We start from the raw sequence: 27,824 nt of genomic DNA on the forward strand, positions 1-27,824 counted from the left end.
TTCTTCTTTTCAATACAACCACACGGGCAGGTTCTGGGGTTGGCATGTGTACCTATCTTTTTAGGGGGTCACGATTCAACCCTTACTGAGCCCACTGAATGAAGCCCAAGGACCTGCCACCCTCTGCCCCTTCCCGTACGCACAGCCAGCTTTCATGTCCGTGGTGGAGAAGCCCCTGTACCTGCATATGGGGGGTGGGAGGGGGGTCCCAGGTCCCAGAGGACATGTCTCCTCAGGTGCGCCGTGATGGCATGTGACCAGCACACAGTGGGACAGCATTTGCACCGATACGTGAATGACTATTCTAGCGTCACAGCTGAAGCAGAACCTGGCCCTCTAGGAGAGGATATGGGGCTACAAAGAGGCCATCAGGATGGGGTGCAGCCCAGAGGGCATGGAAACTGCACAGTGGGTGGACAGTCAGGCCCCATTTCTTTGCCCCCCTGCCCCAATCCAATGGAGACTGGTGTCCAGACCCTGCCCTCGTCCCTGATGCACAGAGACCCCCGTGTGTCTCACCATATGATCTGCAAGACTCCTCGGCCGGAGCTCACGACCCCCAGAGGACGGGGACCGTCTCCAGAGAGTGGAGTAGAAGGATGGGGGTCCCACGAGCCTCGATCCAACACACAGCTCGTGTCTCTCCATTTCTGGGACCCAAATCAACGCCAAAGACGGACAAAGGCATGAGGACCCTCCCGGCCAGCCGTGCCCTGACTGCACCACACTCCCCTGCAGGCGCTCGCCTTACAGAAACGCAGCGACCGAAGCCTGCTCTGTGCTAAGCAAGGAAGTGAGCACGTGTGCGTGGCAAGGTTTAATTATTGATGCACCTGTAACAATTTGACACTTTGGGATCAAGGATGCACAGCTGAGGACCACCTGCGGGGTTACAAGCAACGTATCTCTCACTCCCTGACTCCCTGCCCCAGGCAGGGGGGCCAACAGGAGACTCTGGGAAAAATGCAGACACGGGGTCCTTCACGGACTGGGTTTTGGGGGGCTGAAGGCATTGCCTTCCTGATGCAGCAGCTACGCCTAGTCGGCGTCCCCGGTCCCGTCCGGGATGCCGGTCATCTGGCAGCTTCTGGACCACAGCTGTCGCTGAAGTTCCCGGTCGTATGTGAGCGCCAGCGACTTGGTCGCTTTCTCGTTGTAAAGGTAGCGGCCGCCAACCCCTTCCAGGGCCGGGGTGACAGCTGCGTACACAGAGGTCCAGGCTCCTTCATCCGGGGTCTGTGGGGACAAGAAAAGAGGGTCAGGACATGTCAGCTTTCACGGTAGAGCGCAGGGCCTTGAGTCCCAGACCTCACACAGGTGCTGTTGGGTTAGACACAGCACTCCGCTGCCTGGGGAGACAGACCCGTGCGGGAAGCCGGTCGTGGGGGGTGGGGGGGAGCAGCCCAGGCCAGCCAGAGCTCCGTGGCTGCTGGGGGTCTGCCACACGCCCACTGGACCACAGGCCCCTGTGGCTTGATTTCCACGTTGGGTGAATCGATTTCAATAGGGCACATGCGTGTTAAACATCCCTGATGTGAACATTCAGTGCTCCAACTGCTGATGAAACCAAAGGCGTAGTCACTGGCTCAGCCGCAGGTGAATCTGTGTTTCTTAGTGAGGAGATGAAATTTGGCGGAACCACGTACACCTGAGAACCACGTGAAGCAGCTCAAGGTATTAGAATTGTTGGAATTAAAGGACCTTTGGGGCTACATCGTGTCTCCCAAGCCAGGAGAATTCCCTGTTAGCTTCCCATCAGGATAAAGACTTTTGGAGCTGATCTCTTGTAATAAACGTTTGGAAATCCACTCAGTTTTCCCTACCCTTGACCTTTCATGTACCTGTGAAAAAACCTTTCTTTGTAGGATGACAGGGGAGATACCCAGGTCATTGGGATGCGAGCAATGCTCAGTAGGGCGGTAGTGGAAATGCTCATTACCAGTGTCATCAGGCTAAGGAAAATTAAAAAGACACGTGCACCGTGAAGCGTTCAGTCCAGAGCAGCAATGTCAGGCAAAGACGCTGCAATTTTAAGGCATCGTAAGGCAAATGTGTCCCCATCCAACGTGCCACCCGAGCTCTGCAGCGACCTTCCAAAACATTTAACGGCACAGAAATGGGTCATCGTGGAGGCCAGCCCAGGGGAAACGCGGCTTGAGTGTTACCGGGTCCTAGATCAAGGCAGAAAGAATTCTGCTGCTGGGCCACGTAACACAGAACCTGAGGTCCCCGGGACGGTCCCAGGAGGAGCAGCGGGGTTTACGCAAGAGGCTGGCGAGGGAAAGAGGCATGATTGGCCTGTATGCTCCCGTGTGCTGGGGGAGAAGGACAGGAAGGGGACGCCGACCCTGCATTTTCTAGCCGCCACACGTCCCTTTGCCCTGAGGCATTCCCTGTTTTAAAAAACAGAGATAGAATTGACCTCTGGCACGGAGCACGCCTAAAGTGAGCCGTGTTGGCTGGACCCACATAGGTATCGCCAGGGTCTGGTGTGTGTGGGACTTTGGGGGATTTTATCCGCTCAGCTTGGCTGCCGTTTCCAACGCTAAAAAATGTTGGCGTGATGTTTTCCACCCTGTCCCCGATTCCTAACTCTTGCAGGTTCCTTCGTGTGGACCCCGTGGTTTCTCAGAGCTTTGCATGTGCGTTGTTTTCTGATGCATTAAGCAAACAAAAGCCCTCCCTCCCCCCACTAAAAGAGGATTCTTTTATTTCACTAGGAGATGTGTCCTGCCTCTCACCTATCCCGGGTCTGTTTTACCAGGTGAACGTTGATCGTACCCATTATCCTGGTATAGCGGCCAGGGCCCGAGTGTGTCCTGTTTCCACCCCAACTGGGTGTGTTAGGCGGTTCGATCTGATGCCGCCTACCCAGAGTTGGCACAGTCGGCACATTTAGGTCCTGGTCCTCTGTAACTGCCCCCACACCAAGGTGCTGGGGTCACCCAACCCCCTCGGGTCTGATGATTTGGGAGAACGCCTCACAGAACCGGAGGCCCTGATTCCTGATTTACCAGACAGGACACAGCCTGGGTGCAGAGAGAACAGCCCCACGCTGGCCGCTCACCGCTGGAACGAGTCTGTTTCATGCATCAGGTGTCACACCCGCTGAGGGGCCAGGGGTCCACGCCTGGAGCACCCCGCCCTGGTCCTGGGGGTGCAGGGAGCCGCCTCCATGCAGACACCCGTAGCTGAGGCTTCTCTGGCTCTCCCTGCAGGTGGCGGTGTCCACCCCATCTGGAGGCCGCTTCCTTGGCGTTCCCTGGGGCACTAGCCGGGGCTTCCATCTCCCCCACATGGCACCTGTCTTCCCGTGCGGGCAACAATTCCGGTGGCATGCACAGCCAATGGCGACACAAGGATGCCCTTCGGAAGGCACAGCAGTGCCTGCAGCAGGTGGAACATGAGCTTGGGGTGTCCCAGGGGCCCAGCACTGTACCCCATGCAGAGCACGGCCGGGGAGACGGGGCAACACGATTCTATGTGGTGGTGGCGTTCCTGCAGGAAACACCCCCATGCACACACACACAGCCCCCCAACCCCGACCCATGTACACCCCCCCACACATGCACACACCCATGACCCACACGCACACACACACATACCCCCACATGCACTCACATATACCCCACATACACACCCCTACCCCCATACCCCCCACAAATATATGCACACACCCATGCACCCCACACACTCACATGCAAACCCCTTGCACATACACACACACCTTATGTGCATGCACGCACATGCACAGACCCCCCCACGTAGAAACCCCCCATGCACACACACCCATATCCCCACATGCATACCCACCCCCCCACACACATTTCTGCACACCCAGATACTCCATGAACATACACAGAGCCCCACGCACACACACACCCACATACCCCCATGTACACACCTACCCATGCACACACCCCCATGCACAATGTACACCCATATGGGTACACATACTCCCCTATGCACACACATGCACACTCACAACCCCTCCCCAGGCTGGCCCTGACCAGTTCTGCTCACATAGACACGGGCAGGAGAAAGAGTTATTTGTTGGCTGCCATGTATCGTGTGCAGAGTTAATCATGCCCCTTAGCCTACAATCATGTGTTTAAGTACGTGAGAGGTGCTGGGTGTCAAAAAGCGACCACCAATCACCTGCAGGACATTTCAAAGCCTCGGGCTTATAATGAAGAAGGGGGAGGAGACATTGCATTTGTAATCAATTCCTAAGTGTTTTAACAGTTCACAAAATAGACGGTTTTACTCATTTATTCTCCATTACCTCCCACGTCACCATCCTAATCATCACCCCTCGGAGGAAGTGCATGTCACGTCACGAAGGGCAGAGTGTCTTGATAAATGTTGAGAGGCAGGCGTGTGATAAGCGTGCAAACACGCTCAGCCCCGGAGAACGCAGTTGCAGCTTTTGCACGTGGTTGTCAGGAGGAATGCATGGAGGTGGGAGTGCAAAGCTCTTGGCAGAGAGAAGCAACTGCAAATGAGAGCCGCCAGCCAGGACACGCGTGGGGAGTCGCACATGCCGGGCACTGTGCTGAGCAGTAACATGCCCGTTCTGCAGATGAGGGTCTGAGCGTCGGTGGGGTCTGGTCACACAGCCGCTGGGGGGGGGGAGCCGGGGTTCGAACTCAGGACCTCGGGCTTGCCGGGTCAGCACTCTCACTTGGGGGGCGCCTTCTCCCAGATGCAGTTCCGAAGAGGCTGGGGAGTGGGCTTGGAGAGTCTCAGAAGGACCAGCCCTGACCACCCCTGGCTCTCAGATTCCCGCCTTCAGGACCAGGGACGTGATGGCTACTGTTAGCGCCGCCCAGTAGGCGGTATTCTGTCTGGCAGCCTGAGCAGGTGCATTTAGCATTTGAATGATTCCTCCTCTCCAGCTGGGGACGGGCGTCTGTGGAGGGCTCCGTGGGACAGTGGCGCTGGCAGCTGTGTGCACACCAGGAGAGGGGCCGAGGGCACACACCCCGCCCGGGGACAGGTGGGGACCCCTTCCCTTGTCTGCTGCATGGAGGGTCATGGAAGGGAGTCTCGCCTGGCCCACTGGGGCTCACTGGAAAGTTCCCAGATCGCCTGTATTTCCAGTGGTTTCTGTAGCTTGTGGCGGCTGCACTAGGAAACCCTCTTGGCTGTCCACCGTCGGAGGCCCGCATTCCCACGCTCGTTCTGACGGACAGACTCTCCTGAACGCCAAGTGTTTGTGTGGGCGTTTGGTTCCTGCTGGCTGGAATGCATGTGTCCCCCCGAATCCATACATGACAGTCTTGACCTCCAATGGGCGGTTCTGGAAATCAGATCTTTCGGGGGGTGGCTAGGTAGAGGAGGTCATGAGGAGGCCCCCATGATGGGGTTAGCATCCTAAGCAGAAGGGGCACAGGGGACCGTGTTCTCTCCACCCACCGAAGACACAGTGGCCGTCTGCAAGCCCAGAAGCAGGGTCCTGTGAGACAGCGAATCTGCCACACGCAGAACTCGGACTTCCAGCCTCCAGGACGGGGAGACATCAGTGCCTGGTGTTTACAAGCCACCCCATCAGTGGGGTTCTGGGTGGATGGACGCCTGCCCCAAACCGAGCTCTATTTGAATGATGACGTGAGCTAGGTGATCAAAAAAGGGTGGAGGGGAGATGCTCAACAAGCTGTTTCTAAATCTCTTTTGAGCTCGAACCCTACAGACAATCATTCTTGGAGAGGAGGGGAAAACAGCTTTGAGGGAAGTTGCAGAGGTAAATGCTCACACCTGCAGCGCCGGGCGGCTCCAGGACCTGCCCTACACAGCCCGAGGGAAGCCTGTGGACTCCCCGACTCCATCCCCATACACGTCTACAAACAGGCACGGGCACCCAAATCACCCTGGACATTGGAAAGCGCTTCGTGAATGTTGCTGTGTTGCATTTGCATGAGAGCGTCATGGGGGGGGTGGGTCGCACACAGTCCCCATCTATGGAGGGGATGATGGAGGGAGACAGACACGTGCACATGTCCAAGACCACAGAGGTGGCACTGCCCATTGCAGTACCAGGGCACTCAGAACCGGGGAAGCCCTGTCCGTCACGTGGGAGCTGCAAAGCGATGTCCTCCCCTGTTCAGTTCCCTGTTCATCCTACTCTCCATTTCCTGACTGTGCTCTGGCCCTGCTTGTACGTGTTTGCTTGTTCTAGTCCTGTTGCGTGGTATCTCACAGCTGCAGCCATGGGGCAGGGATGCCCAGGTGGGCAGGAGGTTGTAGGTGGGAGACCACAGGAGCCATGTGTGTGCGAGGCAACCCACATGGCTTGGCGGTATCCAGGGCCCGCAGATGGCCCTGCCCCTCTCAGCCACTCCTATTCCTGCCTCTGCGTGTAGTTCTAGTCCCACGGACTAACTCCACATTTAGTGCAGGGGAAGGCACACTGGGGAAAGGGCAGAACTGAGAGGTTTTCCCTCCTCTGACCTCCAACATCCCTTATCTGTGGGGTGAAGCTGCAACCCGAACACCTGTGGTACAGCCCTATGAATAATGTGCCCCCATGCAGGGGCAGCTTATGTGCCATCTTCCGGCACATTCCCACAGCGATGCCCCGCGGTGGAGAATGAGAGTCAGATTTTGCACAGACAAGAATATCGTAAACACTGCTCCCTCTGGCATAAGAAACACATCCCATTTTATGTACAGCTTTCTAAAAAAGGACAGTCCTCAGACATCTGCAGGACAGAAGATGTCTACCATGTGGGTCAGACCAAGAATGGAACGTGCGGGCTTTTCTCAGAGGTGGCGGAAGCAGTAAAGAACCAGGGAGGGAGAGAGTTTGTAGAATCTACAGTTAATGCTTTTCTCTGCATAACGCCAGGTCCCCGGAGCTGGAAGCGCTAAGGGGCACTTCCGTTCCATTCAGTCCAACAAACGTTGATTCAATGCTCAGCATTATTTGGTTGGCTCCTGGGGCGAAGAAAGACAATTGTGAAAATAACCCCGCCAGCCCAGAGCTTTACGCAGGAAGGCGCCGTGGGTCCATGGCTGAGCACAAGAGCATGGAACACAAATGAGTGACATAAATGGAACCCAGGGTGGAATCCGCACTGTGCTAAACAGAGCTGCGCGCCATATACAGTTTGAGGGAAACATGAATACCGTATAATTGCATAATTACACAGGGCTTTACAGTTTTGGAAATGCTTTTGCATATATTATGCTAGTGATTTTCACAGCAATCTTAGGAGATGTTATTATGCGAAATTAACAAATTATACAAGCGAGGGGCACAGCAGAAGGAGAGGAGAGGGGGCGGGTGTGCGAGGACGGCCAGACCTCAGTCCTGGTAGGGACATCCGCCCTCTCCACCTTCCGCCTCAATTTGCCTCCGTACCACACGCCCATCACCAGCACCTCGAGGTCCACCACCCTCACACTGTCCTCTGGGCACTTCCTGGTGCCCCCCGCCTCTTGAAGAGATGCCACCATTCTCCCCACCTGTCTGAGTCAGAAGCCCCAGAATTGAGTTGTCCCCTAGGCATGTCTCACAGTCAACCAGGTCTCCTGACTTCGTGTCTGGACTGGTTTCCAAAATGACGTCCTTTGCTGCCTCTCACCCCACTGGCCCGCCCTCCAGCCGCCTGCCCTCAAGGGTCCTTCTGCAGCAAAGCCTTCGCCTCCTGCCCCCCAACCCTGGGGAGGATCACGGCCACCATACTTATTTCTGGACTCATGAAAACGGCCAAGCATGTGTCACATGCGGCGGTAACCACGAGTGTCCCGGTTCCACTGGAACAATTATGGGAACTACCTGTCATGATGCACCACAAGACGACCCTCACACCTCTATGCCTGGATGGCCGTGTGACATGCCACTGGGGCCATCAGGCGCTGCCCCCTGCCTCCCACGGAATCCCATCTGATTTGAGCTCATCTTTACGATACTCCCGTGAGGTGGGTGTTACCTGCTTTCCAGAGGAGGGAGGTGAATGCAGCACATGTAACTAAAGACACAAGAAAACATCCGGAGGGCTGAGGGCCCAGGAAAGAGGGTGTTGCACCTTCCAGTGGCCACACTAATTAGCCCCAACTCAGTGGCTTAACACAACATGCATTTATTATCTTAATGTCGGAAGGGGTCGGAAATCTAAAGTGAATCTCACGGGCCACGGTGCAGGAGGGGGCAGGGCTGTGTCCCTTCTGCATGTCCCAGGAGAACCATTTCCATGCTATTTTCAACGCTTGGAGGCCACCTGCATTCCTGGCTCTGGCCCTTTTGTCCATCTGCCAAGTCCAGTCTGAGTGACCTTCCCCCATCCTCTTCCGAGGACCTCGGGATGATATCAGCCACGAGACGTTTCTTGCTAGGGAGGGGAGTGTCCCAGGTGGTAGGTGCATACGGCACAACAGAAGGTCCACAGGGGTGTGCCACTCAGGCATGTATTTGTGCAGCGTGCTTGAATGCCAGACAAAAGAGACGGTGAGGATACTGAGGTGGGGGGCACCGAGGGCTGGACCTTGAATGGATTCATTCATCCTGTCATCCACTAGGCACATTAGTCCAAAACCGATCACTCAAATGATGCATCTTCGTTGGACCCCATGCCTGGCCTGATTCAAATTCCCGTTGAGAGGACCAACACCCCCAGTCACTTGTTTTACAGTGACACGGGTACAGTCTACCTCATAAATGGAATCATTTTCAAAGGGAGACCAGGTAAGGTGACTTTACAAGAGGTTTCAGTGTCTTGGGTACGAGGCCTGCACGGGGGCCAGATGCTTTTTCATGGCGCCCGCTGACCTTGAGGCGACGGGGGACGGTGCGGGGGTGACATCCCAGTGCAGTGGCCCCAGGATCTGGGAGATGCATGCCCTCTGCATGGGCAGTGGCTTCAATTTAGGAAGCTGCAAAGGGCTTCCTGCGGGGCTGAATGGCATGCAACCTGTCTGAAAAGGTTTGTCCACATAAGCACTGGGCCTGACAGAGCAGAGATGTGTGGCACGGCCTTGGTGGCCTCATGAAAAGAACGTGCTAAGCCCCTCGTCTTTATAAAGGTGTGAGCTTCCCGTGTGTTTTAAGGGACTAACGAGGTTGCTTACAGCGGTGGTTCTTAATCTGGAATCAAGTCCAGCTTCTCTGATGAGGTAGAGAATAGAGGCTTTAGAGAGACGTAAAATATGCAACGAGATGACATGAAAGAACACAGATGACTCATGCAGAGGCCCCCCCAGGGACCAAAAGCACATCCTTGCTGACATAAACTGTGCACGCACACACACATGCACACACACATGTACACAGAAAAGTGCACACACCCCCAATCATCATTACAAAGATAACACTATAGCTGACAGCTGTCTTATACGCCTTTTTCAATGTTTTAAATTTTCCCATCAATGTTACTTCACTGCCACAGTCACCGTTTTCTATTACTTACTTTTAATGTGCCCATAATTTCCTCTTACATAAAAAGGCGCCGTACCTTTTTAATCCAAATGCAGACGATGAAGACAAAAATTTTTTTTTTTTAATGATTCCTCTTGTTAAAGTTTCACCATCATTTATGACTGATAGAGACAAAAGGGTCCACACTGTCTTGGGATACAAAACACATCCCTGGGAATTCATGGCAGAAGACAGTGAGGACATGAAGGGTTCAGGCTTTCCTGGCAGAGGAACTTCAGATGCCAAAGACGACGTCAAAATCCCTTTGCTTGAAGAATTAGGGAATAAAGAGGAATTTGCAAAGGAAGACAACTGAAAAGTCAGGGAGCTAATTAAGCCATAAAAGGGACCTGGGGGCAGCTGACTTCATTAGAGGCTGTCAGATGGAGGCAAGCTGACTGACCCCAAGGAGAGGTCCTGATCCGTGCTCATTAATGTGCACACAGGACACGGACCACTATCCAAGCAGAAAGCTGTCAAAACTGACACGGGAGGAGGTAGAAATCCTCAGAAAAGCAAAGAGCATTAAAGGACATTTCAAAAGCTGAGTCGGAATGATTTTTGAGAACACTCCCCACCTGGGGACGTTGCCAAAGGCCATCGTTAAAGTTTTGAAATGCACCTACTTTTCATGGTCATTAGGCTATGTTGAAGCACAAGAGGAAAACAGTGTTCTCAATTCTCTCTTTTATTTTTTTAACACTTCATCAAAACTTTAGTATCCAAACTTAAGAGCACAGAGAAAGGGACTGTACCACTCTGCTCAGGGATGAATAGCAACCCACAAGCGCTCTGTGCCGTGGTGGCAAAGAGGACTGTGCAGTGCATTACAGAATCACGCTGCACAGAGGTAGGAGTCATTCTAGAAACACACACCATGCACCCTAGGGAACATAGTGAGCCGAGCTACCCCAATAAGGGATTCAAGGTGACAAAAATATAAGCACCTGTCTAGATCAGAGTCTGCACCCTTTTTCTGGACTGGGCCAGAGAGAAAATCCTTTTGCAGTAAATACAGAGGAGAAGCCACGTGGATGGAGGCAGAGATGGAAGGGACGTGGTCACAAGCCCAGGGCTGCCCAGACGCTGGACAGGTGATGGGGAAAAACCATCAGGGCAGAGTCAGGGATGCTTAGAAAATCCAGTGCAATGGGGTGGCCTTGCTGGAGCATGACAGGGAATTCAGGACACCCAGGGCTCCCATCGGGATTTAAGGAGTGGCGATCGTGTTCATTCGGGGTCGGCAGACCCAGAAGGACTTGTGGATGTGCACGTCCAAGTTTAAACAAACACCAGGTGTATCAGGCCCTGCCAGCATCACCTGGATGGAGTCTGGGTGGGGCTGTAACAGGGGAAAAACACCAGAGGGGAGATTTCCCGACATGACACCTGCCCAGAAGCCAGCGATAGTAAACAACGAACGTACGCCACAATCCCTGGAGAGATGCCACAATAAAAAGATTTTACATCCTGTAAGTCATCTGTAAGACCCTCAATGACACGAAATAACAGGAGAAAATACATAACTTGAGGCAAAAGGCTAGTACCCCGAAAACACAGGAAGTTTGAGGGACCAGCACCTTTCCATAGATACGTGACCAGATGACACCGATACTTCATTCCAAGAAGCAACACAGATATGCAGTAAATGCAAATTTAAATGTGACCCTCTGTGGTGCAGAAACAAAACAGAACATCAGCAGCCAAGCGCTGAGGAGTTCTGGGCGGTAGATTTTAAACGTGCATCTTCTCTGGATAAACAATCTCCCTTTGAAGAGTTGGCCCTAGAGAATCATAGAAACACCCACGTGGACGGATCGGGAGATGGTGTCACGTCTGTGCCTCCAGCATTTCCGTCAGGAGTAAAAACAGAGGTGCTATTTATGGACCAAATCTGGTTACTTGGGGATTGAATATATGTCAGGGATTTTTTTTTTTTTTTTTTTAGCCTGTGTTACTGATGGAGAGGGCCCGGTGTTGATTTTTCTTCTTGTACTTTGGGGAAAACCAGACAATTACGTACATATACCAAAGAGGACGTCCAATAAAGAAATAGATACACCTCCTGGTGGGTCATGAGCCTTCACTGCGTTTGGACAGGAGCTAATTGGGAAGCAAGAACACAGAACCAAACCCAAGGTATCTAACGGGGTGTTTGGGGTGGGCTGTTGTTCCTCATTCCCAACTTGTGCCTAATTTGAGCTTTCTCTGGGGGCAGGCGCACCGCACCACAATGTTGTGAGCTGCTGGCCCTCGTCCCCTGTGTCACCAACCCCTTGCAATGGACCCCACATCTCTGCAAAGCCTGTGCCATCCTCCAGGGCACCGTGGGGAGTGGGCCGCTGGGGTTCCCCTTCCAACACCCAGGTAGCGGGAACACCTGGACTGTGGAAGCCCAACCCAGAGAATGTCTCTTCCTTGATGAAACCACATTCGTAAATCCATCAGCCTCTGATGCACCCACTCCCATCTCAACCAGGGCTTTGGTGGCGGCAGAAAGAGGTCATTACTGTGCTCAGCCTGGGATTTATTTTTTCTAGAAATAAACATGCAGAATGCAGATACGGAGATGGGCTTCTGGCCTCAGCTATCAGGGACCCTGGGGCGGGGGTCACTGCTCTGAGGCACACATCACCATCTCTGGAACCAGCCCAGCCCTTCTGTGGTCCCCACAGCAAATGGCAAGCAGGTGGCATGGAGGTGGCCATCGAGCAGCCGCGAATTGCAGGAGGCCTACCTTGAAAAGCCACCAGTGAAACAGCTTCTTGAGCAGCCGTGTGCCCCAGAAGAGATGCTTGTAGAGGTCCGTGTCGACCACGCCGGGGTCGGCTACGTTGGCGGTGACGTGGCTGCCCTGGGCCGCCAGCAGGTGCTGCAGCCGGTAGGTGAACAGGACGAGGGCCACCTTGCTCTGGGCGTAGGCGCCGTGCGGGGAGTACGAGGTGCTGTGGGTTTAGAGAGACATGCGTGCTGAATGAACGCGTCCAGCGGCACACACAGCTCCCAGACGGGACCCAGCCCACCCCCACCCACCACGGCTCTGTGGGACCTGGACACCCGCCCAGGTGAGGGACCCGGCTTCTCCCTCCAGTGTCCTGTCATGCTTCATTAGCCAACAGAGATTGAGCCCAAGATCCTGGGGCCCAGGAGAGGCACAGCCCCAGGCCCGCCACCCTCACGCTGGCCGTGTCCCCCCTGCAGGGCTTGGGAGGCAAACATCTTCTCCTACTGTCGCTGAGGTGCATCCTACCCTCATCGCAAGCCACACGAGGGATGGTCCAGCCATGTTTCTGCTGCAGGTAAAGTCCGCCTCTCCAACTGTGGATGGGACACCTACAGAGGCCCGTCGACTTCAATGTGTTCCTTGAGTTCGGACTTCCCGTGTGTTGCTGAATTTTTTTTTCCACCTTTGAATTTTTAATGCTCGGGGAAGAGGGGCGGATGTCTTCTGCTTGGATGCTGGATGCTTGGAAGCTTGTCTCTTGTCAAGTTTTGTTCACCTAACGTGAGATGATTTTATAGGGTACGTACGTCCTGAGAACCGGGTACCACGTCATCTGTCTTCATGTGACAGTCCCTTTCTGCCTCCTAGGAGCGCCTTTTGCATTCATGTATCTGATTCTGCTGCAGATTGCTCGGTACAATGTCCCCGGCACCCTAGGTACCCTGACACAGTCAAGCTCGAGGAGAGCTTTCTCACATGACAAGAAAATCCATCGTGCACCACAGCAACAGTCAAACACATCCAGGAATTCAGAAAGCGATCGTGCAACCATCGCATTAGATGCAGAAAAAACTCTGGCTGAACTTTGACGCCTCTTCCGGAGCAAGGCTCTTATGAAATCAGAAAAAACCATTGAGATCAATGAACTAAACTTGGATTGAATGATTGAAAAGAGGAAATGTTACCAAGGGAAACATTTAAAAAGAAAAATAAAATCAGGAAATGAGAGGCAGACTATTTAAATACAGAACACAGGACAGGCAGATGTCCAGAAGGAGAGCGCAATATTGGTTCTTGAAAGCCTCTCTCCTCTCAAACATTTCCGTGTTCCGTTAGCCATTGCACTAAACATTGAACATTTCCAGACAAGAAATGCAAAATGAGAAGGCCTCAGAGCACACCATAAAATGCAGAAAAGTAAAAATGTGAGAGGCCCTGTGGGTGAACAAATTCATGTGCTGATAAAACACACAAACCCAAGCAATCCTACAGCCCTATTCCCCTATAACACTGGTAAAAATTCAAAGAAATCAGCATTTCCGGTGCTGAAGAATATGAGGGTAGTCGGCCACACATCAAGAGGGAGGGTATGTGCCCGTGAGGCCGATGGATGCATCCTCTGATATCAGCCACACGACATGGATCTGAAATCTTTACCTCGGTGTCGATCTTTGAACTTAGCAGGATTTGAAATTTATCCTGAGCAAACAGTAAGAATTGGTTTTGAAAAGTCTCTTCTGCCTAGTCACTGAAAATGCTGAATGAGTAAGAAAAATTACAAGTGATTTAAATATCCACATTAGACGTACGGTCAGAAAAGGGCCAAAGGCCGACACAACACCCATTTTATATGATGTCTGCAGAATTTAGGGTTTAGTGACTGGTTTCCTTCTCCAAGCAGGGGAAATTTTGCTACTGTAGGATGCTGGGTGCAGGTGGGCCCGTCCCTGATGGAGGAGAGACAAATGTTTCCACAATCTTAGGGTCAGGGTGACTTCCCCTGCTCCCCGTTTAACTTAGAAGGTGAAAACTTAGCAGAGGTTCCAGCTCCGAAAGCTTGTGATAAGAGGGGCCCCTGTCTTCAGAGGACATATTTTTTGAAGGCTATTGGGTTTTAAAATTTTTAAACAGCAAAGTAGTATGCAGTCAGGCGTCGTAGTAAATACACAGAAACCCACCTTGGAGCTGTCATCAAGTTTTGAGGCTTATAAGGGTGTTAGCTTCACTTCCTATCAAAATGTTGCATCTGTATCCTTTACATTTCAATTCTGAGACATTCGTGACGTGTGTTAGAGCAGTTTTAGGTTCATGGCAAAGTGCAGAGGAAGGTACAGAGGTTCCCATGGACCCCCTAGCCCGTGACACACATGCATGGCCTCCCCCACGGTCAGCGTCCCTACCAGATGGGACACTCAGTACATAGATGAACCTACGTGAACATGTCATCACCCCCCAGAGTCCACAGTCCCCATTAGGGTCCCTCTGGGTCTTGAACGTTCTACCGGTTTGGACACACGTATAATGACATGAATCCGCCGTTAGGGCGCCACACGGAATATCTCACTGCCTGACACGTGCTCTGGGTTCCACCTGCCCGTCCCCGCCTCCCCCAGCCCTGGCCCCATAGTTGTGCCTTCTCAGCATGTCAGAGAGCTGGAATCACACAGTAGGTGCAATTTTTCCACTTTGTGATATGCGTTTAAGGCTCCTCCCTGTCTTTCTGTGGTTTGACAGCTTATTTCTTTTTAGCCCTGAGTAACACCCCATTGCCTGGACGGACCAGCTTTATTTATCCATCACCTGCTAAAGGGCCACCTGGTTGCTTCCTAGTTTTGGCAACAATGAATAAAGCTGCTGTGAACAGCCGCGTGCAGGTTGGCTGTGGACCTAAGCTTTCAGCTCCTCTGGGTAAACACCAAGGAGCGTGACTGCTGAGAGTGTGTTCGGTTTTGGAAGAAAACGCCAAACTGCGTTGCCAAGTGGCTGCGTGGTTTGCATTCCCACCAGCAAGGACAGGCGGTCCTGTGGGTCCACATCACGCCATTTCTAAATCACACACGTGACTCCTGCCTGTAGGTAAGTGACAAGCACAGGGACCCCCTCAGGGACTCAGTCCCACCCCCTGCCATTCGCTGGGCAGTCTCTTTTTTTCTCATCAAAATGTCCCCCAGGTGTGGTCATCCTGCACCTGTTTGTCAGGTCCAGGCCACATGCAAAAATCTGAGGTTTGGCCTGGTTTCCATCCGGTTTATCTTGAAGAACAGGACCCAGGCCCTCTGCCCTGGAGGTGAGTAGCATGAGGTCAGCAGAGGGTGAAACCAGATGGGCATGCCTGGGAGCCTGGGAGCATTTCCCCAAAGGACCCCAAACATACCTTTTTTTTGGAGAGAGCAATTCAGGCAACAGCACAGGGCAGTTCAAAGCTCAAATTCCCTCCCCTGATACAAGTCCTGACCCCCCACTATCATCAAGATTCTTGTTTTCAGCAAACTTCTCCTGCCTCGTCCCCACAGGGGAGGGTAAAAGGCTCCAGGAAAGAGGGAGCTATTAAGCGAAGGTACATAAACACTCGGCTTTCACTTTGGCATAGGGACACATCAACATCTCATGCAAGCATCTGATTCCAAATTACTAGGGTTGTTTGGGACAGAGCCATAAACATGCAAATTTCTTAAGAGTAAACGGATCAGTTATATAATTATGGTTTCGTATCGTAACACGGAGAGGAGACAATGAACATTTCTCTAAAAATACTATGTGGGAAAATGTTAACACATTTCTCAACGGGAGCAATTAGAAAAGATTTCAAGAGTACAGGTAATTTCAGGAGACATTCTCTGGTGGATTTGGGGATAAATATCCACACTCTACATGGAAAACAACCATAGCAAATACACGAGAGAGAAGGGATGCCCCACTGAAGACAATGAAGAGACTGTTTGGATGTTAATAGCAAAGACAGGCAGAAAAACAGAAGCACTAACTATTCTAGCTGTGTTAGAATAACAGGAGGTAAAGGAAATTCATGAACCGTCTGCCTAGCTTGGTTCTAAACGTGAGATTTTTAATTGGTTGCTTTTTACTAACCACTATGAAAAGGTAAAGCCAAAACCTTAGAAGACATCTTCATTTTCAATCAACAAAAACTTAATGTTTTAATACTTAAAGAACAATTCCAACATCAATCCAAAACAAAAATAGAGCAGTAATATGGTAGCTTTTTGTAGGGAAAGAAAACCTTTTCTCTTCAATTTTTGTGTTCTGTCCCGGAAGGCTGCAAATTAAACTGACGAAGGCCAGATTAACAGGGCAAAATCATGTAAATTTTTCAAAAGATTTTACACATATGAGTAGCTTTGTAGAAAACAACTGAATACCCTGAAGAGATCATTAGACTCTAGGGCATATATAGCATTTAATAAAGTTGTAAAAATATAACATATGTAAACAAATAGAAAATGAGGATTGTTTATTAAAATTTGTTTATGCAAACTCATCTCAGTGACAACGCTCCGCCTTCCCCATGGCCATACAATCTTCCAGAGACGGGAGTCACGGCCATCCTCATTTCTCGGTATTTCCTTTTTGTCAGAAAAGGGAACCTTTGGAAAGGCGTCTTTCTGAATCCGCTGGGCTCTCATGGCCTCCAGCTCCAAATAATCTTTATGCCAAAGTGGAGTATTTTGGAGTGGCATAATCTCATGCCCACCACTTTCTCTGCCTTGCAGACCTAAGAGAGATGAAGCATGGTATTTTGAATGCATTATGTGCATCTTCTGTGTAAGAAATCAGTCAATAAATACTCCAAGGGTTCTTGGTTAAAAATCTCGGAGGACATTACCCAGAGAAGGGACATCCCATCCTACATTGCAATGAGGTTGTTTCTGGTGGGAAGTGGACACTGGGTTTCTTGAAGCCTGTGTTCCACAAAACAGCCGGTGGTGTTTCCTAGACTGAGGTCAGTTGCACAGTGGAATTAGTCCGTGAGAGTCCCCTCCTGGCAGCGTGCCGGGAATGTAGCAGATCATTACCTTTCAGCTCAGCAAATGAGTTTTCCAAGTTCTCCTCAAAGAAATAATTACTAATACACATGGCTGTAAATGCATATCCACTCACTTCTATTTTAAAGAGATATCTATGGAAGGCTTACATTTTAACAGAGTATTGTTGGTGGGAGAATCTTTTTTCCTTCTACCCTTTTAGGTTCTGTGCCTGGAGCCTGCAAATCAAACTGAGAGTGGACACATTAACAACAGAAAAACCGATTTTGACTATGTTCATTGACACGAGTCCAAAAAAGGAAAATGTGGCTCAAGGAGGCAGTCAGGTCACTGAGGCTTACACACCATCTTAGGCTCAAGAAAGGAAAAGGGGTTGGGGGCTTCTAGGTGGGGTACATAAGTTATGGGGAAGTGAAGGGAGAAAATATATGGTGCATAAATATTACCTTATTAGGCAGATAAGAGTCTTTAGGGTGGCAAAAGTTGTCTCTGAGAGTAGCTCTCTTCCTGGTATGGACACACATTTACCAATGGAAAACTCCTTCATAAAGGCAAATTTTCTTTACAAAAAAAGGAAATTTATATTCTATTTTTAGACAATTCGGGGGAATGGAAGAGCTTTTCCTTCAGTGCTGCTGCTCAACTTCCTTCAGCTCAAAATAAGCCAGACACCAGAGATGCACATTTTGGGGTAGCAAACTTTGGTGCCCTTCAATAGGATCAGATGCATACATGAGGAGGACATTTTAAAGATAATATTTTCTCATTATTATAAAGCACATACATACTGGTTGTATAAAAAACAATTGCACATAAGTAAGCACTCCTCGGCCCGGGAGGTCCTTGTAACTTTGCAACCATGAGCAACCTCATCGGTCCTGAGGATGGGAGCCAGGACTGGGGGACTTGCAGGCTCTGAGCCCAAAGAGAAGAGACCGGATGAGCACACTTCCTTCTTTTCCCAGGGCGTCTAAGTAAACAGGCGTGTGCATTACGAGGAGAAGGTCCTATGATCATGAGGACAGGCTGTCCCAAGGAGAGGGACGGTGGGGGGTCTTCCCGAATGGTCACCCTCGGGGCTGGAACTGAGCTGGGGCACCATAAGACCCAAAGAGGACCCATAGGAGGCTGAGTGCACAGACAAGCCAGGGGGCTTGGTGGCTACTAGGGGCAGCCATGTCCCGACACCATGGGGCATCGTAACAGAGTGCCGGTTACGGTTCATCATACACACCGGCACGGCCAGGCTGTGGTGCCCAGCGGGTGGGTCAAACACAAGCCCCACTGTTGCCGGGAAGGTATTTTTTTAGAAGATGGGATACACTGAAATCGGTAGACTTGGAGTCCGGCAGAAGGCGTGCCATAACATGGGTGGGCCGTGTCCAATCAGTTGAAGGCCTTACAAAAATAGATTAACCTCCCCCCCATAAAAGGAATTTGGCCTCAAGACTGTGGTAGAGAAATTCTGCCTGAGTTACCCACCTTCAGGGTCAAGATGACAGCATCAACCCTTACACAAATCTCCAGCCTGCGCGGCAACCCTGTGGATTTTGGACGTGCCTGACCCTCCAGTCTTTGCAGCAATTCCTTAATTATACATATGATAATATATATATATATAATTTTTTAACTTAAATAATGTATCTTTTTTACCTGCTTCCCCCAAAATAAGACTTTCCTTTTTAACAAAGCTATCCATCGCTCCCAACTCTACGGATGGAAACAATTTTCAACAGGCTCTGCCCACCTTCTCGTGTGGGATTTACTCCCGTAGAGGGACAGTGTGGTTCAGTGCAGCTGAGCTGAGCAGACAAACCCTCTCATGTGTAACAGCCCACTTGGACTGGGGAACCCCGGATGATATTCTGATCCATGCCTTTACGAGAACGCTCATTTTCCAAGCCAGCAGATCCATCTTGGCAATTAACACTAACTACGGGCGGTGTTTACATCAGGCGCCCACCAAGCACCAAGTCTCTTCACCCAAGAAGGCAGTACGGTTAAAAACACAACTGGTTCTGCCATGATCTGTGGGGCTTGCTTACACTCCGGGGGGCCCGGCCCCACCCTGGGGCGCTCACTTACACAGCCGGGTTTTGTTCTGAGCACCTGCATTTCTAACAAACTCTCAAGAGATAACAGATGCTGCGGGTACGGTGGACCCCGCTGTGAAAAGCACCCTTCTCAACGGTCTCCTGCCCTTCGGATAAACATGTAGAAGAGACGATGGTAGATGTGAAAACCTGCTGTTTGATTTGATACAGGAAAATGTAAACAACGCAGGGCTCAGGGCTCATACCAGCTTCCTAAGGCCGTTGCTCCATTCACATCTCGGATGGCAGAATTTGGGGTGATAGCATAAAAGTTTCATTTTAGAAAAAGCAAGCTATGTACGCACGTGGTTATGCAATCTCTCTTGCATTTAACTGTATATACACACATATGTATTTCTACAGTTTGCAAGCACTTCTCTTTAAACACATTTATGTGTAAAGGAAAACAGGGTAACATATTCAGGAGGGGAACACCCGAGCCCACACATGCACGCTCACCTTACGAGACATGATTTTCACCTGCTCCTTGGGGATGCCCCATAAAGGCAGGTGGGCTTTGGGAACCATTGGCTGACCATATAGTCTGTGCACACAGGGAGCCTGGACCCACACGGATGAGGGAAGCCACCCCTATCCCCCAGGGTGCCCCGTGGCAGGAAAGTTCAAGCCTGGGAGTTAACATGCAGGGCGGTGAGCCCAGGGAGGAGAGAAGCAGGTTCGCGCTGCCGAATCCTCGAGGCAGAATTAGCAGCTCTCCAGAGTAAATGTCACCGACTTCTCTACCTGGGTATTTGTCCACCTGACGGAAACCACTGGGTTTGCCAAAGGGCTGAACACATTCTCCGAGCTAAGAAACAGAGAGAACTCAGAAATGCCAGGGTGTGAAAGAAGCCTGCTCGGCCCCTCCGCTCCTACCGGCAGGGCCCAGGGCAGCAAGTATACCCATAAGGTGGTCCCAGCACGGCTCAGGGACCACGGAGCTGGTCCTCCATGGGCCCCACAACCTAGGCGGCCTTTTACTGCCCAGGCACCAGATATAGGGACCCGCACACTGGGGGCTGACACCCAGAGGAACCACTGTCTCTCAGTGCCAGAGACCAGATGTGTCAAGTCCAGGCGGGGCTCTGAGGTCCAGGTGGACAGGGCTGTGCTCCCTCCACAGGCTCCAGGGGAGGCTCCTTCCTGCCTCTGCTAGCTTCTGGGGGCTCCAGGTGGCCCTGGGTGTGTGGCTGCCTCCCTCTGTCTCCATGTGGCTTCTCCTGTGTCTGGATATCTCCTCTCCTGTCTCTTAGAAGGACAAACGCCACTGGATTTAGGGCCACCCTCATCCAGGATGACCTCATCTCAGATCCTGCACTTACTCTCATTTGCAAAGACCCTGTTTCCAAAGAAGGCCCCATTTATAGGTTCCAGGGGTTCAGAGATCCCCATACCTTTTAAGTGTGGAATAATGAGATAGGAATGATGTTGCAAAGGCTCTCTTTAATCTATGTTTTTACAGGAGCCAATCCTTTCTCCTATAACTCGCATAAAACTGTAGATTTCTGTCCTCTTCCCTGGGGGACATGAGGTTACAGTCTCACGATGTACATGAGAATGCTTTGTAAGGCATGACCTGTTGTCTAAGGGGATGATGTCACTCGCACTGGGGGTTATTGTGGATCGACCTCCTGCAATGATGGCTTCAGTCTGAGATGGCTCTGATGGCTGGCGTGAACCTAGATGGGGCGTTGAGACTGTCAAGTGGCAGGAAGCCTGTCACCAAAGGGAGCTGAGGATGGCTGCTGATCATCCTATGTTGTTGAGTGTAAGTAACTGCTCGGCCCTAGATGTTCTGGGGTGTCCCCCACGCCTCCTCTCTGCAGAGCAGCCAGCTATGCCGAGACCCCTCCCTTCCTCCAGGACCCCAATTAGCTGCAGGCATCTGCCCTACTGCAGGCAGCCCCTAGCTGAGTGGGTGTGGCCCCAAGCCCACCCGGCCCAGCCCCACAGCTGGGCTTTGGGAAGCCAATGGCGGCCTGGCTGTCCTGCTGATGGCCTTGAGGAATGGCCGGCCAGGCAGCAGGGGAAGAAGGCTCGGGGGCTGGGCAGAGCTGTGTGGGTGGAAGGAGCCAGGGAACGGGCCCCAGTCCTTCCTCTGGCTGTGGCCACACATGGGGCAATAACCAAAGGTGCCCCAGGCTAAGGCCACAGAAACACGCCAAGGACATGCATGCACATGCCCACATGGACACAGATACTTATGCTCACATGAGTGCACACATCCACATGCACCCACACTCCACCGTGCACACACATGTGTACATGGCAAATGTTCATAGGTGAGCACACGCTCCCAGGGGTATGGGCACAAACTCAGTAACTTATACACCCATGTCTGTGTGCAGACTTGGGAATAAATGTGCGAGCATGTGCCAGCACACATGTACATGCACAGGCTCCTGTGGCCCTGTACATCCTGCATGCACAGGCACACTCCCACATGTGCACATCACACATCACACACACTCCCCATGTTCCCAGATGCACAGGTATAGGCTACCACGCACATTCACAGATGCACATGCACACACATGCACACAGGCTTGAGGATGTGGGGCAACAGCACCCACCCTGCTCCAAATCCCACAGCCTGGTCCCAGAGGGCAAGCAAGGCCATCCAAGCACCCGGGTAGTCCGAAACGTCACGTCAATGCCATGCGCACACACACACACACACACACACACACAGTCAATGTCATGCACACACACACACAGAAACAGAAACATGCACCCAGACACACACAGGGACAACTGCATCCCTAGGGAAGAGATGGCTGGAAGCGAGAACAGCGCCCACAGATGAGAATACAGCACACAGCACAGTGCCCGGAGTCTCCCCAGATGCCCCATACAGACTTCACGGGCTGCATTTGCAGTTGGGTGGAAAGGACAACCTTTGAACATTTCTGATATCTTTTGCTCTCCCCAACGTGTGTTTGTTTCTCTTCTGTTCCTCTCAAATAAAAAGAAAAAAATAACATCACACAGCTAAGGTGCCGGAGGACAAGATGCAAGTGGTTGACGGCGTTGGACGTTAAGCGGGCTGACTGGGGGGGTTTCAGAATATATATGAACATCCTGTCATTATGCTGCATGCCTGAAGCTAACGTAAGGGTACCTGTCAGTCATACCTCAGTACAAAAACGCTTCAAAACTAGGCGCTTCAGGATGCATTAAAACAAACACGACGGAAGCTTTGCATAGGGTGAATCACTGATTCTAGCAACACCACTAACTCCACATTCATGAAATTTTTCTGTTCTGTAGGCATATTTCCTTGGCTGGGATTACGGCTCCATCAACCATTGCCACATTTTAGGAAGATATTTTTAAGAAGACATAAGCGTCAGTTCCATCATGCGTAAAATGAGGAGAATAATGGTATTTTAAGAGTATTGCTGCCACGTATTCATGGCCTGATGTGGATCTAGTGTTACGTGTGTGGCTACAAAATACTAAATAGTGAGTCGGTGTTGGTTATTACCGTTATTCCTACAAGGCAGGCTTGTAAAATGAAAGTGGTTGGCGACAACCACCCACAACATCCTGTGTGGGTGCTGTGCCCGGCGCACGCCTGTGACCCGTGACCCTGAGCATCCTGCACGCGGCCAGGCCCAGCGGAACCCGCACCCACCTGCCCTGGAGGTCGTCCAAGTTCAGCTCGCCGACGTAATGCGTGGCCGATGATACTGTCACCACTCTGGCGCAGCGCCCGGGGGAGCCCGATGCTTTCAGGGTGTCCAGGAGGAGGTGGGTGAGCAGGAAGTGTCCCAGGTAGTTCAGGCCGAAGTGCTCCTCAAACCCGTCCTTGGTTGTCCTCTGAGGGACCATCATCACTCCCGCTGGGGACAAAGGGGAGTCCAGGGAGAGTCAGATGGGACAGCAGCGGTGTTTCACAGACGGGTCCTGGGGCATGAAAGCAGACCCAGTGCCGGGGGGGCACGTTCTGGTCCTGAAGGCCCCACCACCTCCCTGGGCCGCAGGGTTCTGCTGTGTGTCTGGCGAGGACCAGGCTTTGTGCCTGGTGGGGAAGCTCTCAGGGCTGAGGACCTGGTGGGGATGTGCTGGGACCTGGTGTCTGGTTGGATGTACCGGGGCCGTGTGCCTGGCGGGGAGGTACTAGGCTTTGTGCCTGGCGGGGATGCACAGGAGGCTAACAAGACCCCTCCCTGCTCTTGAACTCTGTCCCTCTGTATCTGGAACTTGAGTAACAGTGACAACACGGCAGCACTCAGTCACAAGGCACCCCAGAAACAAATTATTTCCTGAAGGTTCCCTGGGGGAAAGCCTGACCCAGTGGTTGCTGCTGGCCGTCCCCACCACAGACACTCATCAAGCCGGTGGCCGCTTCATGACACCTTCATGAAAGCACGTTCTGTGTCCCATGCATCCTGCCTCCCAGCAGCTTGGACCTGTCCCGACATCCTTTCCGTGGAGTCTGGCTCACAGATGACCTGTGTCGGACACATGGCTGGGCCACCTGGTTCCATCTCCTGGAACCGGCCAGTGTGCTGGGATGTGTATGTGTCCACAGACGTGTATATACTGGCATGCCTATGGCCTTGCACATGTGTGTATGTTTTTTATATAACCCTGTATGTGTTTGTACATTATTATAGATTTCTTTATATATGTGTGTATATATGTGTGTATATGTGACATGATTTGTGTTTATGAGCATGAGGTTGTCTGTGTGTATATATACACACACACACACATTAAATCACATATATATATTATGTCTTTGTATGCATATGTGTTTGCAAATGTCCATGAATGTACACATGCATTTTCTGCTGCATAGACAGTATAGGCATGTCTGAGTTTGCAATGTAAGTGCATCAGCATGTACATTTGCATATGTGGTTTCATTTGCATATGATATGTGCATATGCATTTGTGTATATGAATGTGCTTTTAAGTGTAGAACAGAGGTATTTGCATGTGCATAACTGTCCTATTTGTACATCTGCAGATGGATTTATGTGTAAGGCATGCATATGTATTTCCACTGCCATGTATTTGCACGTATGTGTGCATATTTGAATTTTCAAGTGAATTTGCATGCGTGATTTTAGGCACATATGCTCACACATAGTCATACGTTTATGTGCATTTTATATGGGTGCACAGATATCTATTTGTATTTGTGTGTGTGTATGTGATGTGCACGCATGCATGTCTACGTGGGATGCTCCACACCTTTGGGCATGGGTAACCATGTATGGACGTGCATGTGTAGACGGTTCCTCCAGCTGGGTGGTGAGGTCCTTCCCTGGACACACAGGCTGTGCTGTGCGCCCATCACACCCGGGTCCATGCACAATGTGGTCACAGTGCCTACACAGCCCCAATCCCCAAGGCAGGTTTACCATTTCTGGGGTTCCCGGAACAAAGGGAATACGGTTTGCACAGCATGATGTAGTGTTTGGGTGTAGCAGGTCAAATTGATGTTTAAAAAATATAGTCGGATGAGGCTTGCTGCTATTTTCCCAGAGACCAGCGGAAGACGGCCCAGCAGAGGTGGAGAGAAGACAGGTGAGGTCCAAGCCCATGTCCTTCACTGACATGCTTGGTGGCCAATACTCAGCGCACCTTACCTCCCCCCTCATTAGCAGCTTCCTCAAGAAACCTCCACGATGGTAAAGCTGCATGCCCCACCCCCAAGCTGAAAATCATACACCACGAGCGTGAGCAGAGGAAGGACCAATATAAGTGAAGGAAATAAGCTGCGTGTACCTCGTACATGCTATGTAATGGGTACTTAAATATACCTACAGGCGCAAAAATGCAGCTAACAAAACATTTCCATAGGGCTCACCAGGGCCCACTTTAGAAATCATCTGCAAAGACTTGGAAATCGGTGGCTCCACGTGATGTGAAGGTTGACTTTACACAAAATGTGCTGCCATTTTCTTATTTAGTGCAATGGAGCTCGATATACAGAGCTCATGTCATGCTGAAAGTATTATAAATCCCCAGTTGGGGAGCCCTTGATGACCTCATCACGAACACTCAGGTTCTACGGCTGGTTGGGAGGGACCCCACGCTCGAGGCACTCAGAACAAGCCCTCATTCTTTTGACACACGTTTTCCTCAAGAGATAGAGTCTCTGTGCCATCCCTCGCATCTTGGTTGCCTCACTAGCTTTCCTGTAATGAGCAGAAGGAGTGCAGTCGACACGTTGTGTGACTTCCAAGGCTGGGTCAGAAAGGACCGTGTAGCCCCCGCCTCGTTCTCTGGAATGCTTCTCTAGGGAACAGTCGTTTAAGGAGACCGGTGGTCCCAGAATCACCATTTTGGAGAGATTACTTGTAGATCCTCAGGTCAAGCGTCCCAGCTGGGCACAGGCGGTGGGCAGTGCCCACCACAGGACGGAGCCACCCTGGATGTCCGCCCCAGGTTGAGCCATCAGAGAATAGTATTCCTGGGGGCAAGCTGTGAAGTCTTGGCACTAGAACTGTGCCAAATTCCTGTGCCCCCAAAGGGCAGGCAAAATGAAATGGTCATTTTGAGCTGCTAGGATTGGGGGTGGTTTGTTACACGGCAGTAGTCGCTGGGGTATTAATTGAGCATGCTTAGGTGACAAAATCCGAGTTAGAGAGCCCGTCTCATAGAACAAAGTAGCAGCCATTGCACACAGCCACCCACGAGTCCAAATTCATTGGGAAAATGCCCTATGAAATGCAGTAGGGGTGCTGAAGGGGATGGGGGGATCAACGGGGATCCCTGTGAATTTGGGGTGCTAGCCTGTGGTGAGTCCCTAGGGCTTGAGCCTGGTTAGCTGAGGATAATCTGTTACCTAAGGAATGATGTTTGCTAATCATCCCTTCTTCATAATGTATTTCGACTTTATGTTGGGAGCAGAGAAAAGAGCCAGGAGACCCCGGTCAGCCCAAGTGTGGTGCAGCTGGACAGACCTCAGGTTTCATGCATTAACAAACAGCTGGACTTACTGTGTTGTTTTTTTGCTAGAACACCATTGGTGAGGTCAACAGGGACAGGAGCTGAAGGACACCACCTAAGGCTTAATTATTCGATATTAAATCTCCCCAAGGCTTAAAATATTCCATTCATTCCATTTCTATTACATATCTCCTACTGATAATGTGCGTGAGTAAATGGGAACCAACTGTTTAGCCGGGGAAATGCCAGCATAATGTTTGCCTGATCGAAGCTCTGGCGACCGATCACGGCACAAACTCACCAACCCGAACTGCAATGTTTATGCTCTGGGCAAAGACTAAGTTCAAGGTTACTCAGGAGATCACACAAGGTTCTCTGGGCCAATTCTCTGTGTAAACAGCAGCCCTGGGAAAAGCACGTTTTTACAACAGCAGTGAGAACACTGGCACCATGCACGCAGCTGGTCACCTCCCGGGCTCTGGAAGCGTCTGATCCGTTCTGGGGCTCACGCAGCGGGGAAGATGTTGGGGGGGGGCATGTGGGCATCGTGGAGGCTGGACCAAGAGCTCTCTGGGGTCCCTGCACATTCCTACCCTATTATAATGTGAGATGCTGGGAATAATGACCATCATTTCTATTCTAAAGCAAAATGTCCTGGAGCCCTCCCTGGGTAGCACAGTGACTCAGACGATGATCTTTATCGAACACATATGTGCTGAGGGAGAAATTGCAATTGCTCACCAACATAGCTGTGTTTGTGTTTTCTAAATGGAGAAGGTGATAGTGTGGTCACATCCAGGTTTCAGAGATCTTAACATCTCCCTGTGCCAACGGAAATGTAGAAGGAACCATAAAAATATCTGCTCACTCATCTGTGCGTCTGATGGGTGAATGACACACTCAGAAACCCATGTTATTCCTTATAGAGCAAACAAAGGTGTGTCCTAATCAGGGGGGATGAGGGAGAGTTCTCTGCCTTGCAGGGGAAGGGAAAACGGTGGGGATGAAGGGCGCAGAGATAGCGAGAGGCATCAAGAAGGGGGGAGAGAGAGAGAGACAAGGAGACCACATTCTAGTGGCATTAAATTGCTACATGATGGCTTAACTCCAGAACACAAGGAACATTTTAGGGGACTCACGTGCACATTCCACCATTAGTCCAAGGACCGGCCGCTAGATCTACTTTCAAAGTCTGTGTCCCCTGCACAGCTTTTTAATCTGTTGACTTTGGCACTAAGGGGAACTTAGAGAATGCAAAACCGAAGCTGTCTGGAAGCTGTCCTGAAACCGTGGTAATCGGGGAGGAAATACAGATATGACACATGAGGCGGGACAACAGACCACCCTGAAACAGCCCTGAGGGCTCTAAAACCACCTGTACAAAAGGAACAGACAACGAGTGGTCCACGGGTTGTAAGGAGGGATGTCTGGAAAAATCTAGAGATCCGTGCACATCTGTGATTCAAAGCAAGACTGGGGGTGGTATTGAACCCACACGCTCATAAGCACAGAAGGACACGGGCAATGGGGTCAAGTGTTTACAGAGGAGAGAACCCAGCCACCCCGGGGGACAATCAGGAAGTCAAATCTGAAGGAGCAAATGTGTGTGTCGAAAATAATCCTTAAATGAGCGAATACAGCGACGGAAACGCTGGAGGGGGCATCATGCAGTTGGGCACCCG

The 27,824-nt window shown here is 51.2% G+C and overlaps 1 protein-coding gene across 3 annotated transcripts in view; it reads right to left on the reverse strand.

The window, feature by feature from the left end:
• Positions 1–804: 804 nt before the first annotated feature.
• Positions 805–27,824, reverse strand: part of LOC118935956 (dehydrogenase/reductase SDR family member on chromosome X) — a 108,305-nt gene continuing 81,285 nt past the window's right edge. For 2 of the 3 annotated variants that reach the window (XM_036932641.2, XM_036932642.2), the window contains 3 exons: positions 22,871–23,078; positions 12,153–12,360; positions 805–1,236 (listed from right to left, as the gene is read on the reverse strand). In XM_036932641.2, the coding sequence (XP_036788536.1) occupies positions 1,039–1,236; positions 12,153–12,360; positions 22,871–23,078 (614 nt within the window). In that variant the 3' untranslated portion in view covers positions 805–1,038. Of the gene's footprint in view, positions 1,237–6,635; positions 6,937–12,152; positions 12,361–22,870; positions 23,079–27,824 lie in introns of those variants that run through there. The other variant, XM_036932643.2, reaches the window with a different exon arrangement.

This window comes from Manis pentadactyla, chromosome X (genome assembly GCF_030020395.1).
Source record: "Manis pentadactyla isolate mManPen7 chromosome X, mManPen7.hap1, whole genome shotgun sequence".
NCBI lineage: Eukaryota > Metazoa > Chordata > Mammalia > Pholidota > Manidae > Manis > Manis pentadactyla.